This window comes from Archocentrus centrarchus, chromosome 3 (genome assembly GCF_007364275.1).
Source record: "Archocentrus centrarchus isolate MPI-CPG fArcCen1 chromosome 3, fArcCen1, whole genome shotgun sequence".
NCBI classification, from domain to species: domain Eukaryota; kingdom Metazoa; phylum Chordata; class Actinopteri; order Cichliformes; family Cichlidae; genus Archocentrus; species Archocentrus centrarchus.
In genome coordinates, this window is record NC_044348.1 from 30,813,266 (window position 1) to 30,832,870 (window position 19,605).

Genomic DNA, 19,605 nt, shown 5'->3' on the forward strand with positions numbered 1-19,605 from the left:
TTTGGATTATTATTTCCTTGCTCATGTTTTTTTTTTTTTTTTTTTGTATTTTGAGCTTGTGGTTTCAGATTAGTGTAATATAAATTAGTAACATGTTACAGATTTTTGGCTTTAAACTCCAGGGAAACATACATTAAAAGGGTTAAACTTGTCACATATATTTACTGGATGAATATTGTGGGATATGGACAGAGGTCAAGGCGGACTTGCTGTGGTGTTCACGTGAGGTTGCATCAAGGGTAGCAGACATCAATTTAAATTAAAGGTGATGACGCTGATTAGACTCACTCACTCTTCCATGCCTGCAGCCGGTACCGCAGACTGGGAAGAATGTCAAACAGTCCGTTAGCAGCATTGAAGTGAGATAACTTGTGAGCCAGAGAATAAGACGTCTAATCCCTGTAGCTGTTGTGGTTTGGTTAAAATAGATCTAATATGCTCACTTCCATGTACTAGAGGAACTTTGCATGATTCATACTTCCTCATTAACCCTATACTGGGCTTCAGTGCAGCCCCTCAGTTCACACTCTGTCTGAAACAAGCCTTTTTAGCTCCCATCCCTTTAAGACCACATTTCCTTTAAGCCAGCTTTCTTCTGACTGGCTGGCCCCTGCGAACAAAAGGTTCGAAAAGCAGGCGGGTGGGGCTTATGTGCTCACAGACACAGCTTTATGCCTGTGTCACACAAATCCAAGAGGGCAGCACGGTGGCGTGGTGGTTAGCACTGCTGCCTCACAGAATACTATCTGGGAGGCCTGGGTTCGATTCCACTGTGTGAAGTTTGCATGTTCTCTACTTCGGTTTCTTCCCACAGTCCAAAGACATGCACTTACTGGGGTTAGGTTAATTGGCCACTCTAAATTACCCATAGGTGTGAGTGTGGATGGTTGTCTGTCTCTCTGTGTTAGCCCTGTGACAGGCTGACGACCTTAAATTAGACTCAAGATACAGAGAAGAAGAGCTGGCAAAATGAAACAGGAAGAAAGCCAGAACAGAAAAGACCCAGAGATGATGACACCCCAGCTGCTGTAATACAACATATTTATGCTGAGTTTTTCAGTTTTTGTAAAAATAAAAAAACAAAATAATAACAGCAAAACTCATCAACTCACAGTGCTTCATATCAAACACTTCAAGGTTTCATATTTTATTAGCTATATGAAGCCTACACCCTCCTGTTATTGGAGGATGAAGTACAACCTGCTGGCGTGACCTGCACTCTGTGCCCTGAAAGCAACCAAATAGCTGAAATATTGGGGGGAAAAAAGGTGGATAGATCTGAACTGGCTGAAAGCTGCTAACATCCCATCATGGAACTGTTTGTGCAACGATGTCAAAGTTTAACACTTGGGGGCTGTTTCCATATTATTACTTTGTTATCACAACCCAACAGCTAAATGGGATTCGGGCATGTGAAGGATCGAGTTCACATTTATGAGGAATCGATCTTCTGTCAAGCAGAATGCCCCGAGCATCCAGTGATTAAACTTTTGGAATTAACTTTTGTTTCTATTCAGAGGGAGGAGTATTTTAAAGTACTTAGAATATTTTTATGTCTTAAAACATTTTATACACCTCTTCTTTTTGCAATTTCTTAAATTAAATTCATTTTTATTTTAAGTTTTCTTAGTATTACATATATTAATGTTTTTTAAATAATTTTCTGCAAATTAAAAACATAACAGACAGGTGTCGTCCTTCCTTTTTCTTTACCCCTTTCTCCTGTCTTCTCCTCTTTGTTTGCCTCTCCATCACCCTGCATTCTTTGTCCATTTGGGTTTTTTTTCTGTCTATCATCTCTCAGGCTATCTGTGTCTTCTCCTTGCAGCCCTGCTTCTCTACCTCCTGATTCCTCCTTGCTTCCCCATCTTGTTCATCCTCCTCCTCTCTCCATCCCTCTCTGTATTGAAAGAAGGACTTTTTGAAAGAAAGAGAGAGAGAGAGAGAGAGAGAGAGAGAGAGAGGAGGAGGTTGAAGTGGAGGGGTGGGTCCCTATAAGAGCAGCTGCCTCCAGCCTCCACGTAGCCAGAAACACCACACTGAGACTGAAGACAGGAATCATACGCTGACAAACTGCAGCTTTCACCCAAGGGACCTCCTACTGGCACCTGCAATCTCACCCCCAGAACAGGTAAGGAATCCTTGGCGAGTAGGAGGGAGGTAGCACAGGAGGAAAAGAAACTGCTTGACCTCTGACCTTTCATACAGAATGTTTTATCTTTGTATTTTTCTCACTATTGGCATTCACTGACAGTTTATTGCATGTATTGTCAAAGAAACCCCATAGGAACCCTACATTTACATCCATTTGTCTCTCATCAGTTCTCTTTAGGATGAGTGATGTTGCAGTGCAAGCCATATTTAGACAGCCCAAAAGAAAACAATGTAGTCTAAATTTAACATAAACTAAAAGGGAGGAAAAAAGAACCAGACTGTTGCTCCCGTGCTTTTGTGACCCCAGTAAAGCTTTATTATCCCCGTCAGTCCACGTCTTCATCACTTCTCTGTCACCCACACCTGAAGGATCTCCCAGGATGTCGCCGTGTTGTGACCTTCTGACCTTTGAGCTTGTTTGCACTGATCAAAAAACAGGAAAAAAGTAAGCATAAACTATACCTGACAGTGTGAGTCGACAGTGTTTCAGGTTAAACACTCTGCGTTCAGTAGTCTATGGTTCTCCTCTGAAAGAGCAGCTACAGACCATAATAAGCATGGTTACCTGTTAGAATGGATTAAAGGACATGCAGCACAGCGAGCACGACGTGAAGAGACTGCATCTGAGGAGCGCACATGCATTTTGTTTTGTAAGTACATTGGTATTAAGCACAGAGAAGGGCAAAGGTCATAAACTGCTGGTGATTATTTGCCATTAATCATTAAGCCCTGATTCAAAGCTGATGGGTTCCAGGAATGAAAGGGGAATGCTGCTTGGATTCAGCTGAAGTAATGAAAGGTAATTTGGATGAGCACATGTTGTCTAATGAGGGTAAGATTTTTGCAGAACTCCCTTCATCAGAGGAGTATTTTTAGATTTTTTTTTGACGCATTTGCCTGAAGGTTATGTTGTTTTTAACGACAGTTTCTGCCAAATTATTCATTAAAGTCGAAATACTTTGGGTTAATTATGACAAAAACGATTACATGAACATTAGGCAGTATGAGCTCTCATGCAGCAGATAGTTACAGACTTCTCTCGGCTTATTTTGAGTTACTGATGCAATTTGGAACCTTAGTACTTTAAAACGTAGTGGTGCAGAAATAAAAGGTTCCACTGGTAACAACTGTGAGCAAGTCTCAAGTTGGATTTGTTGTTGACATTCAAAACCGGCTATCCATCTTCCCTTTTAACATATATGGACATAAAAGGTTAAAGGAAATAATATAAATAGATTTTATTGACATATAAGGCCTCTGGACACATGTGGCCCATTGTTTTGCTCCAGACCTCAGTGCTCTTTATCGCCCTGTTCAAGAGCTGGAGTAATGAGCCGGGTTAAATAGGATTGATTAAAATGGTTGGATCTTTTATCAAATCTATCAAATGACAATTCGATGATGCATACATTGCACATTATAGTTTCTACTATATATATATATATATATATATATATATATATATATATATATATATATATATATATATATATATATATATATATATATCTATATATATATTATATATATATATATATATATATATATATATGTATATATATATATATTATGTAATCATGTTGTCTAAGCAACAAATCTAATAATAATTTGAGGACTGTGAAGCTGATTTTTTTTAGTTATCTGCAGTGGCAGTAGTGGCACTGGTACCTGTAGAAGTAGCAGTGGCCTACTTCTGAAATAATTCATTAACATTATTCTCCTTGTGCCTTTAGGCATTTATTAAACTCATTACTAAGAGGCGCATGCATTCAAGCTCTCAAGAAACCTTTATGAAGTCTTTAACAAACTTTAAGATATTTTTTTTTAATTAATAATTAGCCTAAGCTTTCTATTTAGCCCGAGGCACACTTTTCTTTTGACCTTCAAAGAAACTGTTTAAACAAAGGCACTGCTTATAATGGACAATTTCAACAACTGTTAATACCTGGAAGTGCATGTATCAGCTTACATTCATCTCCAGGTATATCTCTGCAGATAGGACTTTTGAAAAAATAATAATAATTAAAAAAAAAAAAATAGATGGCGTTCTTAGACTTCAGAGCAAAAAGTCCTACGATGACAACAGATCTGGGTACAACATGTTCTTGTAGCCGTCTAGTTGGAGGAGTTTTGCACTGACTGAATAAAACCAGATAATGTATTGGTTGAGGCTATATGAAGACTAAACGAACAGATAGATATTATATATGAAAGTTTAATGGTTGAATCATGAGAGGAATACTTTCAAAAGAAGTTGGGGCTCTGGTTGTGTGGGTGTTTTTAGGTAAATACGTTTTTGTATTCAGAGATATTGATGTATGCAAAATGAGGCTGTTTATTTTGTAGCCAAGTTGTTCCATCCTGAAACACATTATCTTGTGGTGACGAGCATCCTCTCTTATTTTGTGTGCAATTTCATTGTGTACCTGCAGGCAGCCGGACAAACACTGCCAAAGTGACAATGAGAGAGATAGAGGGGGAGATGGGATTTCAAAACAAACTGTAATTGCAAACAAAAAAATGTTTGAAATGTCTAAGACAGCTTTCTTAAACCCTGTAGAATGAGTCTCATGGAGACAAAAGAAGAACCTGTCAATTCGTGGTTTGTCTTGAGCAAAGCAAGAGTTTCATTTCATTTCATTTAAAAAATTTCTATCCCTGTTGGGCCTTTTTTCAGCTCACACCCTCACCTGAATGCATCAAATGTAATATTTCTCATGGCCTATAAATCCCTTCTAATCCATCTTTTTCCTACTGTAGCATTGGAGTTAATCCAAGGATACAAGGTTCCAAACACAGCAGGGCCTCCATCAGCCGGGTCTTTTGTGCTTGTCTATCCTATCACACATCCTCCTTCTTGTCTTCTTGCCGGCCACAGTGCTTCACTTTTCCCACCTGTTTCAACACCAAGGAAGAAATTATTCGAATCACATGCAGTCTGTTGAGCAGGAAAGCCCTTCTTAAGGTTACTTACTTTCTCCGCTAGTAATCTAGGAATTAAAGGATATGTACTAATGTCGTGATAAGTGCTGTCTAGATAAGATCTCTATACTTAGACTCTGCCTTTAACATAAGGATGTATTAAAAGAGCTGGATGTGATCTTTCCAGCAGCAGTGGGCAGCTGTGATCCTGCTTCCTTGAAATTGCTTTTGTACAACTACACTGCAAGAAACATAACTGCAGCTAGCATTTGTTGTGCATTAATGCAATGATAAAGCTTTGGTCATAAATGCATTTGGCAGATCACAAATAATCGTTACTATCCAATCTTGCATTGTAATATCTACTTGTAGTTACTACAGGATCCAAACCTGACTTTGGTTTGGAAAATCTTAGAATTTTACTTCTTTAATGTGTAAAAAGTCTAAGATTTTAGGATTTAAAATGAGTTATTTTTATTTTTGTTGCCTAAAAGTAGCCAATGATGGCAGACTAGATGTGAAAAAACATTGTTTAATATGAGAGCCGAGTGCTGTGTAAGTCCAGTTTCCACCTCAACAACCTCCTGCAGCCTGAGACACTTTATTAATCTCTCTGATTGAAATGAACAAAATCCTGCAGTCAGACTGGAAATAATAGTAATAATACAAAAGAAAAAATTGTAACCACCACAGCATAAGTATTTATTAACAGAACGAAATTTTAAACCCACAAAATTCAGACTTGTAAAACCAAGATCTTGCTAATTATTGAATGAGACGTCATGTTCTAGTGAATGCAGAGGCAGACTCATGGAAAGAGAGAATAAAGCTGCATTTCCACCATGATTACTTTCCCCAGAGACGAGGAGCCTGTGGAAGAACTCGGCTTTATGGACCAAATTAAGTTAAAGGGAAATTATGTTTAGCTGTTTCAGCTCCACTGTTAAATTGAATTTTAGTTCTCAAATTTTACTCTTCAGTATTTAATAAATCCCACTAAATACTCAAGAATAATACAAATAAATGCATTTCAAAGTAAATACAAGAGCTAATAGCTAAAAAATTAGCACATGGCAAGATACTGTAGTACTGTTAACTTATTAGTTACACATGTGTTCAGGGAAGATTTATCAGTATGAAAATAACTGCCTTTCTAGTGTTATAGGTAATTTTATACAGTAATATCTAATTATATATAATTACAACTGAATCACAACCAAGAAAAAAAAGTAGTAAAGATCATATTTGTTTAGGAGGGATAGAAAATAAGAAATCTGAGTGCATCACCTCATTTCAAATCATAAACAAAAAAATCAATAGGAAACGAGTCTGGTGTGACCTCTGTGTAAGTATGCGTGAGCCACCTCTGCAACGTCAGCCAACTTCAGGTGATTAGATGCAGTGAGAAAGGAAATTGATTTAGCTTAGCGTGTCTGCCTGTAATGGCTTCAGCTGCCACGTCACACTCAGTCTGATTGACAGGAGACATGCAAAAAAAAACACTCAAGGTTTTTCTAAATGTTTCCTCACCTGAGATTTGTTGAATCCCGGACGCATTAGTCACACAGATACATGAGTGACGGTGGAGCTGATGTGACCTCCGACCAGGAGACAGCGAGTTTAGATTGCTCATACATTCAAAGAAATCATTTAATTTAAGTGTTTAATCTTCATGTTTTTCCACAAAGATGACTTCTAGCTTTTGTAACATGGATATTGAGACATCCATACACAAAAAGCCAAAGGTGTCAGTAGAAATGTTGGCTCGTTTTGGTGTGAAAGAAAAAAGTGCAAGTGGAAAAATTATATGACATAATGAGGGGTAAGGCTAAGACTTCAAGACACTGAAAAACTGTCTTAAAAGAAAAGAAGAGCTGACGACAGGGGAGTATAAGAGTGCACATAGGTATAGCGAAGAATCATGTATTGATGTTTAATATTTATTTGCTCTTCTGATACATGTCACATCAATGGCCACACTGCCATTTTCCCAGTTAGACATCAGTATTACAACAAAGAGCTCAATGTATTTTGAGTGGGCCTGGGACAGGCTGTCAATCAAAGTCACTTTTCTGACAGAAAATGCACTCAGACTGCAGGCAGAAGACTAAATAACATTTAATTACCTGTCACATCGACTCATCAGCTTACAAAACTAACCCCTTATTCAATATTTCTTTAAAAATGCCTCTCGCCTGCAAGAGTTGGAAGTTGTTCTGGTAATGTTAATACATTTAAATTCATATTTTATTAGGATTTAGCACTATATTTTACTACTTAGAAATGAATCATTTGAACTGAATTAGCACTTGAGATAATCTGTGAATAATTAAGGATTCAGAAGAGTGTAAACAAAATGTTCCTATTTTTAAAAATATACTTTGGGCACAAGTGCCTCACACATGGGTGACAGCCTGAAGGATAAACCAACCCACATGTTGGGTCTCCAGATGCCAAAGGACAGCTTCAGTACACCTTGGTGTTCATTCCACAAGTCTCTGGAAGTCACATATGTAGATGGATAGACCACTATTCCTCTTAAATATTTTTCCTTATTTGGCATTTCTTTTTTTTTTTTAATTTTCTTTTTTATTTACTTCTGGATAAGATACATACACTGGTGACAGTACAGCAACCACGTAAGCTGATATCTTATTTGGCATTTCAATGATGAAAAAGCCAAAAATATCCCATAGGTGTTTGATTAGGGTGATTTCTGGGTAAGGCTCTAACAGATGATTCACATGATTTCAGTGCTCGCCAAACCGCTCAGTGACCCCTCGTGCCTCATGGATGGAGGAATCGGGATAAAAGGGATCAACTTTGTCTTCATTTGTAGTGACCACTAAGGTGACAAGTGGACCCAACCCGTCCTAGCAATCGCCACCTCACAGCACAACAGACCCACCTGGGTCACTGTGGCGGTCAAGCATTCATAATTTTACTTTAATTTGTCACCAGTCTGTAGTTACATAATCTACATCTGCATGACCACAAATACATGATTGCAACCCTAGTCGGCAACATCAGCCCAGGCAACAGTTTTATTATTAATCTCTGGCTCTCTTCCACAGTGTTTTGTCCTGTCTCTCCCTCCCCTCACCCCCCAGCCGGTCCCAGCAGATGGCTGTCCCTCCCTGAGCCTGGTTCTGATGGAGGTTTCTTCCTGTTAAAAGGGAGTTTTTTCCTTCCCACTCTTGCCAAGTGCTGCTCATAGGGGGTCGTTTTGACTGTTGGGTTTTCTCTGTAATTATTGTAGGGTCTTTACCTTACGATATAAAGCACCTTGAGGCAACTTTTTGTTGTGGTTTCATCTGCTGCTGTTGCCCATCTGCATCTCTGAGTGTGTTGTGTGCTCAGAGATGCTCTTCTGCATATGTTGCTTGTAATGAGTGGTTATTTGAGTTAGTGTTGCCTTCCTATCAGCTTGAAACAGTCTGACCATTCTCCTCTGACCTCTGACATCAACAAGACATTTTCACCCGGAGAACTGCTGCTCACTGGAGATTTTCTGGTTTTCAGACCATTCTCTGTAAATCCTAGACATGGTTGTGTTGAAAAGCTCAGTAGACCAGAGAGATAAAACCATAATAAGGGGAAATCCAAGTATGTAAAGGAGGCAAGCTTAGAAAATTACATTACAGAGGTGGCTTGAGACAGCTGGACAGTTGGACTATCTATCCAGTGTCTTCCAGGGGGTAACAGTCCATCCTCAGACTATACGTGACTTGATCTTCAGTATGTTTTTATACTTATAGGGGCAGACTCACACAGTTTCGCTGCCCCTATAAACTCATGGTCCATCATCTTCCTCAAGTCAAATATCCTCTTTGTTTGCATTTAGAATGAAGTGGTGGTTATCACACCAGGTCATAAAGTGAGTGTCTCCAGTGGACACTCAGAGTCAGCCGTTACCACACAGCAGACTCACTGCAATCAGATCATCAGCATCACATCATCATTTGGCAGGCTACGGTTTAAAACTCACACGGCCTTGTAACGCTGCTCGTGCACATGCACATCCACAGCCCGCCCGGCGTCGCGGAGCAAGCACAAAGCGAGGAAAGTTACAGCCGGGCAGAGGCACTGACGTGGTGCACTGACGTAAATTTGGCAATACTGCGGTCTTTACATAAGTTACCCAATAATCTGCAGCTCTGCTTTTAAAAATAAAATGACAGATGCACATTGCTCCTCCGATCAACCACGCGTAAATAATCCGGCTTTAAGCTGTGCTTCGGGCTGGGAGTAATTTATTTTTTATTTCCTATTCTTGATGAGGAAATGGCAATAATGGGGAAAATACTGGTGGAAACAGTTGATAACACGGTAAGAGACAATTTGAGAATTTCTGAGGGCTGTTCTCATACTGAGGTGCATGCCGTTGGATGGCAAGGCGAGAAATCAGACCAAAATATACAGTTAAGCATTTCTTTAACCTTTACAGCACTGATTCACGGCTGTCTGGGTGTCATTTTGAAGATGGTTATGATGTTTTCAACCATTTTTAGCATTTCTAAAAGCTGGATTTAAATATAGTTACACACATATTTTTCAAATACAATACAGATCCAATGCTGACGTTCCCATGTCAAATTATATTTACTGGTTATAGGACATGGATGAAAATTCACGCCTTTACTTTCTTTACTAACACAGTGGTTCCTGAAACGAGCACACAGTGTTTATTTTCCCCTAAAAAAAAGAAAATTATTTAACTCAGTTTCACTTCATAATTTCCTTAGCTGGCCACACCCCACTTGCATTGGCTTTATGACCCACAATTTGAGAACCAATGAAAACTAACTAATGAGAAATGCATTTCCTTTCATCAGGAGGCTGGACTTATTCATCTTGACTGCAGACATCCATCACTAGCGCCTCAGCGCAGCCCCACACAGTAATGACTTAATTAACTGGTTTATTTAGTGGTTAATCAGTTAATTAAAAGCAGAATAATTGAGTCTTACAGACTCTCAAGAGAACCTGAGAATAAATCCACGCGGTGCTTCAGTTTTACAGAGCTTTAAACGGTTCAGACGAGAAGACAGAAATATAGATAACGACCACCTTCACGCCTCCTCTGTGTGCACACACGTTTGTTATAACCTGAGTCATTGCTGTCAGGCTGTCTTCATTCTCCTCGGGTATAATCTGGATAGGAAAACAGGCATTAATTCTTTGTAAGAAGAGAGAGTTACGCTAGAAATTGCCAGTACTAAATTAGGCCCTGATAGTTGTCTGTTCCCTGAAGTGTAGCACTTTGGCTGCTCTTTACACCTCCAGCGAGGCTGCCCAAACATATTTTCACATTTACTTTGACTCAAGTTTCAGAAAATTAAGAATACTATGCAAATACTTCTGAAAGGGGTAGAAAATTGTCTTGTTTTGTCTGAACCTTTGAGGGAAACGTCTGAACAAATACCTTTTAAATTTCTAAAGTTAGAACTCCTGGAGTGCAGTTTTGTTCTGCTGTTCAGTCAGTCCAAAGTGAAATTTCTTAACAGCAACCGGAAATTTGTTCTATGTTTTCACCCTCACTTGTGGTTGTAAGTTCCAGGTAGTGGCCAAACAAACGAGATTGTGGATACAAGCAGTCCAAAAGAATTTTCTTGCAGGGTGGCTCGACTCAGGGTGAGCTCAGACATCCAGAGCTTGAAGTAAAGCTGCTGCTCTTTGACATCAAGCCCATTGGTATGATTCAGGCTTCTCATTAGGATGTCTTCTGGATGCCATTGTTTGGAGGTTTTCCAGGCACATCCAGCTAGAAAGAGACCCTAGGGCAGACCCAGCGCTCACTGAAGGGATTATGTATCTGATCTGGGCTGGAAGTGTGATATGCTGCTTAGATGGATGTTTACTTAACCTGCTACCGCCGACACCCAATCTAGGATAAGTGGAAGAAAATGGATTGAGGGACGGATGGCTGGACAATCGTGATCTTACTGATGTTTGTGAACCTCTGACTTTTAGTTTAATAAACTCAGAAAGCTGTTATTGATAAATATGAGTAGAATGACAATAATACAGATCTTCAGCTAAAACATGGAAAATGCTTTTATAAAGCAATCCAATAATTTGTTCACTCTCCTTTGGTAGAATGATAATGACAATGGTACAGCAGTGTCACATAAGAAACGATTTGTACAATTAGTATACTAAAATATTAAAACTGAGATGGTAAAGATCAGTGAAGTCACTATCAGCATGCTAACATTCTGCCCAAAGCACCAATGTGCTCCAGGGCAGTTTCACAGAGCTGCTAGCATGGTTCAGAATTCAGAGTATATTCAACCCAGCAAAACCTGGGTTGACTGAGATTTGTTTAAAGGTGAAAGGTCACTCTTCCTCCTGCAGCTCTGCACACTCCTCAGACAACCAGCAGTTTCAAACCCAAAACCTTCTTGTTGAGAAGGAGCAGTGCTAACCACTGTGCTACCATGCTGCCCTGTATAATACCGGATTAACAGGTTTTGACTGTCCAGAGGCCCAAATAGATACGCTCAACATGCAGCACACATTGAGATATAAACCTATGAGACACAAGATTTCCAAGCAGATATATAGAAAGGGTATAAATATGTGTTTTCATTAAAAAAATGGCACTTGGTAATATTACCTCTTCTGTTCTGTGGGTAAACTTTAACTGATTATTATTTAAATTAGGCTGAATTCAGGTCTTTGCTTGAAAAGGCAGCATTTCACTTATGCGTGCTAAGAAAATATCCTCCACCCCATTACACTACCACCAGCAGCCTGAACCACTGAAACAAGGCAAGATGGATCCACGTCTTCATGCTGTCTATGCCAAATTCTGACCCTACCGTCTGAATGTTGCAGACTCATCAAACCCGGCAACATTTTTCCAATCTGCTATTGTCCAGATTTGGTGAGCCCGTGGAAATTGTTGACTCAGTTTCTTGCTCTTAGCTGACGGGAGTGCCACCCTGTGTCGTCTTCTGCTGCTGTAACCGGTCTCCTTCAAGGTTCCCATCAAGTTGGACATGGTCTGTGTTCAGAGATGCACCTCTGCATACTTTGGGTGTAACAAGTGGTTACTTGAATTACTGTTGCCTTCCTATAAGCTGAGAGCCATGAGGCCATTCTGCTGTGGCCAGTTTCATTCAGAGAACTGACATTCACTGGATATTTTCTCCTTTTCTGACCGCTCTCTGTAAACCCCAGAGATGGTTGTGTGGGAAAATCCCAGTAGATCAGCTGCTTCTGAAATACTCACTTTCAAGGTCACTTTTTTCCCCCCATTCTGATGCTCAGTTTATGATTGGCTGATTCGATCTCTGCATTAACAAATGGTTGAGCAGGTGTACGTAATAAAGTGGCCAATGTATGCCTGCTGCTGCTGTGGTATATGACAGCAAGGTAAGATTTGCATTGTGGTTTTTCTGTAATTCTTTTCACTCGTTACTAAATCAAAAATCCACGACACACCTGTGTTTGCATCTTCTACCCCAGTGAGAGCTCCTTCGTGCATCATTCTCCTGCTTTTGGAAGACAAGACAGCACAGAGTCAGTGACAGGAGAGTGGAGAACGAGATGCATTGTGGCCACATGAATGCGCACAAGCTGTTTGTCTAAGTCCAAATGCCATCTGTCTTATATTCCAGCTAAAACAGCTGTTGTTCCTTTGTCCTTCACTGACAAACCCATCTCAGACTCAAGACTTGACACACGTTTATTGTTTGCACACAAGAATGCTGATTAATTTTGTAGAGCAGCTGTTTTATGGGTAGTTACAGACTGGAATGGACTGTACTGCAATTACATTTCTATCAGTTTTTAATTACCCTGAATAAATTCCAAATTTTTAAGACCGTATAAAAGTTTTTGACTGAAGACAAATTAGTTTTAATTTCCACTAAGATATTTTAATAGATAATGACAACCTGCACTTAATATTGCATTTTAGTAGTGGCTTTTTTCATTGCACCACATACCCAGTGTGGACATGTGTGCCGCGTAAGTGTGTGCGTTTGACTGCTGTGCGTGTTTTGTGCCTGTGAGTTCAGATTTGTTTGTCATCAAGAAACAATGACTCAGTTTGTTGCCAAAGGCATTAATTGGGGCATCAATTAAAGGAGTTAACGAGTTTGTTTAATGAGATGAAAACTGTGGTTGTGTTTCTGACGTCAGACTTGGCAGACTGGGCTCTTCCTACCAGAATAAGGTCAAACAATTTTATTTTGTTTTTGTCCCTATTTGTGTGCTCATTGTCACTCCATTTATACCTTAGTCTAATTCAGTATTGCTTTCACTTCATGCAGCTATGTCTTTTCCCCTCTTTAATTGTTAGAAGTCCTCTATTGGGACTTACATACCATTCAGTACTGATCGTACTGTACATTAATGAGTAACTAGAGAAAGTTCTAATTATTAGTATCAGTATTTAAATTGTAAATTAGCATTATTAAAATGTGACCTTCAGTTCTGTGTGTGATTACTGTGATGTTAATGGAAAATAGTAAGAACAGTGGGTGTATGTTTGTGTGACTTATTGGCATGAGCTAAACAAACATTAAAGGTGTATTCCATAATTTTTTCCATCCCTTTTTTTTCCAATTAGTTAAAGGGGGCGTCCAATATATATTGTAATTGCTTAACTGGGAAGAAAGCCTAACGGCAACAGCCCCAGCTCTCACACCAGCAACAAACCCCCCCCCCACACACACAGCCATGTGAACCTCCCAAAGGACACTTTAACCATAACTATAACATTTCTATTTCTACTGTTTCATTTTATCCAGTGTTCGTCATTCTCTCTCAAATACATCTGTCTTTTTATGTAATTGTACTTTATCTAGCTGACTTTACCTCAGTTGATATGACTGTGGGTGCGCTCAGGAGGCAATGACAGACATGTCCACTTAAAGTTGGCTACAATAGTGAGTCAATCCCCATGGAGTCCAATGTCAAAATGCCCATTTTCCCAGCAGAAACAATTATATTTATAGTCTGGTACAAAACTGTTTGAGATGATTTCTTTTCATCATTCAACCCTAATAATTGTATTAACAATTTGAAATATTATTATTTGGACCATGGCCACGTTAATATACAGGTGTCTGTCATCACATTAACTCTGAGTTGCTCAGTTGTGTTGTTTTTGGGACATTTTTAATTCCTAATCTGGCAAATAATATTGTTTTATCTGCTTGTGTGCTTTATTGATTATACTAATAGATGATCCACAGACTCTCGCCGTGTTGTTTTTTTATGTGAGGGACAGAGTAGTATTTTTTTTTTTCATTTATATTTTAGCACTAACTGGCAGGTATGATGCTCCCATGCAGTCTGTGACTGCACCTTTCTAATCATGCTTTCTAGCCTTAACTGATAACCTCCCTCTCATCCAAATATGGTCATTTCTGCTTCCAAAAATCAATACTGCCACTGCCGTAATGCCATTCTGAGCTATCAATATTATTATAGATGTAAGGATGTAAAGATGTCACTGTGCTAAAGTGCACAGAATGTGATGTAGACCAGAATATTATGGATCCAAGATAAAACTGAAACATGGATCAGACTGTAAGAAAAAGAGCATAAATCTGTCTACTACTTCAAGCTCTATTGATTTATCAATAAGCAGAACAGTTAGGCTACTGGTATTACAAATTTCAGGATAAAGGATCAGTGAGTCAGGCACACTAGACTAATTTATTCAGCTCTTCTCCAGCACTCTTTCTGCTACTCGGGAATGGGCAGAGGAGATGGCGGGTTAACTGGGGCATGGTCATTTTGCTAATAAGAAGTACAGAACCTCTCCCAGCTGAAGTTAGAGGTACATTTAAGAGGCAGAGACTTCCCTAAGGACTTTGTAAAAAATTAAAAAATTAAAAAATAAAAACACTATGGAGACAAATGCTGAGGAGATTGAATATTAAAATTACATTTGCCTGGTGGCCAGAAACACGAGTCCAAATTTATGACAATGTTGCTCCATAACTGCTGCACTAAAGACTCTGTAACAAGCTTCTCACATTAGCTTAAAACATGATATTTTAGTGCTGCGTTCATAACTTTTTTCCTCCGCAATATGCTGCTAATTGAAAATGACATTGTGGGCTTAACAAGCGCTGTAAAACTGCTTTTTAAAGACAGGCTGTGCCAAATATGCTTCATGGGTTACCTGCAAAATTCTTCCCACCTCAGTTACACTTTTGCAACGCTGAAGAAAACCCATGTGATCTTGGATTGGCTCTGACAGGTAGCAGGGCAGGACACAACCTTTAGTGAAAGAACTACATTCCTGATTTCAGCTCAGATTTCGTTTCTGTGCCCCTTTCTCCAATTTTTTGTTGTCTCAGCAATTTTTAGTTGTCTCACATTTATCTGGAACTCTACTTTTTATCACATTTCCAGAAGTGTAATATTACTCATCCTATTCTGCACAGATCCATAGTGCTTGAGAGGTACTTGCACATTGCCAAATGCTGAGGAGACATATGCACTTTGTAAAGCGTATCAAATTGTTGGACTGAACGTGTGTCTTTGCTCTGCTCTGTTGTACAGCAGAAGGTGGGACCATGAAGACTGTGGTGGCTCTGCTTCTGCTCTGTCTGTGTGATCCTGGGCAGAGTGACTGCCAGGCAGACTGCCTGTCCTGCAACAACATCCTGCCCAAACAGCTCAGTTTTAACACTATGGTGAGGGGTCCACACACGCACTCATCAGCACACATACTTGTGGTTGTAAGAGTGGAGCATCTACCCAAAGTCGCAAAGTTGGAGGCAATAGAGGAACAAATGGGGAGCAGGTAAAAGTTAATTCTATGATGTTGTCACGCTGACATCATAGAACAGGTGCCTTAGGTGTAAATGAAACTATTCAAATGATCAGTGGTTGATGGCATCGATCCGAACGGCTCATTTCTCAGCAGTGTCTAATATTGTTAGGGCCATTAGTAACAAAGCAAAAAAAAAAATCTTTCTGTAAAAAGGCCAGAAGCGACTGTTTTGTCTTAATTAATTAAATATTTTTTAGAGAAATAAATGCAAAAGAAATCATGCTATGAAATATTATATAACAGATATCTCATTGAGACAAAATAGGTCTGCCCTCACACAAAGAAACAAACTTACAGAAAACACAATCTCTCCTCTGGTGTTCTTTCCATTTAGTGACAAAAACTGGAAACCCCTCACTCCACCTCCCTGTATTTATCTCATGCTCTCAACACCTCCCTCACTGACTGACTCAACAAACTACCCTTTTGGCATTTGAGTTTTAATTTGTTGTGGCTAATTGATTCCTGGGGATAGATGTGTGTTTCTCTTCTCCATGTTTATGCCTGGTGGTTGTTTTTCTCTGCTTAATGGCATGTCTGCTTCTAAGTCAGTTTTTGCAGTGGGCGCACTAGAAGACATCTGAGTTCAAATTGCTCAAAACATAACCCTTTAAACTGTCAGTGTTGGGTACTTAGGTCACTGTGGTATTTAAAGCAACCTCAAGTGAGCCTAGTGCTTAAAGACAGGTTGGTATCACAGGCATTATTGGCCACTTTGTGCCTCCTTTGCTAATTTAAATCTCTTTCCTGACTGAAAAGCATTTGACTTTACTTGTAGAAACCTGCCAAGCAACTCAGTATTTCATGCAGTGCATGTTACAATCTTCAGTCTTATTCTGACAGACACAGTCCAATAATACAAACATGCTGTGTGGACACATGTCATCTTTGGTGACCAGAAACAGGTTCCCATTATGTTATTTAAGGTTGAAGACATGGTTTAAGGGTTAAGGGTTGGGTTTAAGGTAAGAATTAGGTTAGGGGTATGGGAAAATTATTGATGTCAACGCCCTTTGACAGACAGACGACACAAATGCCCACCGAACAGCTGAAGTAAAAGCAGAGGTGATAATGAGGCCAGAAATCCAATCAATGTCCTTTTGTCTCATTGATTTTGGTATTTATTGAGTTAATGCTTTAATGCTGTGGCACATGTGCGAATGTGTCTATGCTTTTGATGTGTAGAAGTGTTTAGATGTGTGCGAACACTCGGTTTACCCAAATCATCTAACAATACACATAATATGTATTAATTATATATTCTGTGGTTATGTGTCATGGAGCAGCTCATGAGCTATGACAAGTCATGGGAGAGACACAGCTTTAACCAAAATTTACCAATTAATTTAGTAACCAAAAGAAGGAAAAACCATAATTAACGTTATGGTTTTATGAGTATGTCAGCATGTGTAGGTGTTTGTTGTTGTATTGTGTAAACCAGTGACTGTAAAAAGTTTACAAGACTTTGACTACTTCTGAAGTACGTATTGTAAACAGTGTAATACATCCAAGTGTACAAACTCACTGGACACTATTGCAACAATACTGTCCATATTTTGTTTTTGTTTTGTTTTTTTTGTCTTATGTAAATGATGTCCTTTGATCTGAGATGTAAAATGAAGATTATCTTCTGTTTGTCAGGTGTGTCTCATTGACTGCGAAGGCAACATTTCCCCATCCTCCTCCTGGGACTTGTGTCGTGCAGCGCTGGCGTCACCCATTTCGTCCCCTGGTGGTACCATGTGGAAACGATCTCAGGAGGAGGTTGAGGGCCTGTTTCCTGGGGAGGAAGAGCAGATGAAAGGACGCTTGTTGCTTCCTATTGCACTGCAGAGGTTTGATCATGTGACCAATGGACTCAGTGTAGAGGGGAGGGATCTGGGTGGGAAGGGCCGTCAGCCCAACACTGCCTATAATTCCCAGAATTCAATGTCCCTTGAGGATGAGTACGAGGAGGAGGAGGAAGGGGAGGAAGGCGGGGATGCTGATGTGGCAGCAAGAGGGCAGGGAGACGCAGCACTGATTTCTAAACGGTTTGGTGGCTTTGTCAAAGGCAGGCACGGCTACAGGAGACTTATGTCTCCAGGGAGATCGTACCAGAAGAGGTATGGTGGCTTCATCGGGATTCGGAAGTCAGCCCGCAAGTGGAACAACCAAAAACGTTTCAGCGAGTTCCTGAAGCAGTATCTGGGGATGAGCTCTCGGGCCACTGAGTTCAATAGCGTCTCAGAAGACCTCACTCAGCAGAATGAGGTCTGAAGTCTTCACTGATTTGTTTTGTATTCCAGTCGCCAACATGTTCAAGTTTGTCTGACATCATCAAACCTATTGAATCTCAGTAACTTAACCAAAAATGAAGCCCATAATTGAAGACTCCTGTTGGAGTCCTTGATGTACAGAGATATATGAAGTGCTGATTCTGTTTTCCCATTCTTTGTATTTCTATTATTAAACTCTCCTTTGAATTCTCATCAAGTTTGATCCTCCAGTGGAGGCATTAGAAAGTTTGGCCCTCTGAAACTGTATGCACGCTGGTATTTTCCCCAGTCTGTCTCTGGAAACACTGACTTTTTCAGACTTCCTATTGTGCTCCCCTTATCGAATGTACCAGTTTCGTTTGATTGGCATTTAAAATTCTTGGTAGTCCTGCAGTGATTTGCATTAAAATTCAGGATTTATTTTACTGTTTAATGCAATCTGGCACATAAATTAACAACAAAGGTGGCATAATCCTTGGTTTTCTGCCACCAGGTATCATATTATTATTTTTCCCTTGAATTTCAGCACTATTTCAGTCATGCCTAAAAACTGTACATGTATCCTCAATGTTGCAGGTATGTAAGTTCCTCTCTCTTACATATGCCACCATCTTAGGGCAGAGTGCAAAGGTCAGTCTCTGTAAAAAAACAATACCAGTGGTTTTTTTTTTTTTTTGTTTTTAATGCCTTGGCATTATGGTTTGGGTAATATCAGCAGTAATGTAAAGTATACTGTATGTGACTTGTGGAAAATAAATGGAAAAAATGCAGCTCAAATCTGTTGATTTATCACTGTGCCAAAATAAATGTGAGACAGGGCTAATGCTATTTCATGAACACGTGAGCATCATACGTAACTGTCTCCTGTGCCCAGATGCCGCTCTGTATGAACAGCACTGGGTGTTTGAACTGTGCTGGTGTGGAATATTTTTGTTGCCCATCATGATAACTTGTAAATAGCTGGATTTAAACATGTCAATAAATATAGTTTAATATTTCCTTCATGGCTCGTCATGGAGCAACTGATTCTGTGTCTTGAAGTATTTTTGTCCTTTTATTTTTGTTTAAAATTCCTTGGGTTGGTTGTGTTTGCCTCTCCATTAAATTATCAAGTAGGTATAAATGTAAGTAATCTAATAATAAACTCCCATGGATTTCACCCATAGACCTTATATGATCCATCAGAGGGAGAGGAGCTGTGGAACAACAGTAATAATTTAGATCTTTCACTGTGAACTTCTCATAAACCTGGGAATAAACACCGGGAATAAAACACCCGTATTCAGGATGAATCTGTTGCTTTCAGAATGGCTGCATCTGTATTTTCAGCAAAAGTTTAATTATTCTCTCTTCTGTAAATCACAGCACTTTCTTTCATGCTTTGTGGATTATTACGCGAGTTTTTCAGTTTGCTGCATAAACACAGTAATAATTAAAATATGGGACTCATATAATCACCCAAGTAAC

The 19,605-nt window shown here is 39.4% G+C and overlaps 1 protein-coding gene across 2 annotated transcripts; it reads left to right on the top strand.

Moving 5' to 3' along the window:
• Positions 1-2,035: 2,035 nt before the first annotated feature.
• pnoca (prepronociceptin a) lies at positions 2,036-18,908 on the top strand. 2 transcript variants are annotated; one of them, XM_030725734.1, is made up of 3 exons: positions 2,036-2,131; positions 15,607-15,740; positions 17,522-18,908. In XM_030725734.1, exons 2-3 carry the CDS (start codon positions 15,621-15,623, stop codon positions 18,137-18,139), a joined length of 738 nt encoding a protein of 245 aa, XP_030581594.1. In that variant the 5' UTR covers positions 2,036-2,131; positions 15,607-15,620; the 3' UTR covers positions 18,140-18,908. The 2 variants fall into 2 exon arrangements, with proteins under 2 accessions (XP_030581594.1, XP_030581604.1); XM_030725744.1 differs by having other exon boundaries at positions 2,068-2,131; positions 15,610-15,740.
• Positions 18,909-19,605: the final 697 nt, after the last annotated feature.

Excerpts from the sequence above, each read along its gene's own strand:
- pnoca (XM_030725734.1), top strand. The coding sequence starts at position 15,621 with ATGAAGACTGTGGTGGCTCTGCTTCTGCTCTGTCTGTGTGATCCTGGG. Across the intron at positions 15,741-17,521 it reads AGCTCAGTTTTAACACTATG|GTGTGTCTCATTGACTGCGA; the intron begins GTGAGGGGTCCA and ends TCTGTTTGTCAG.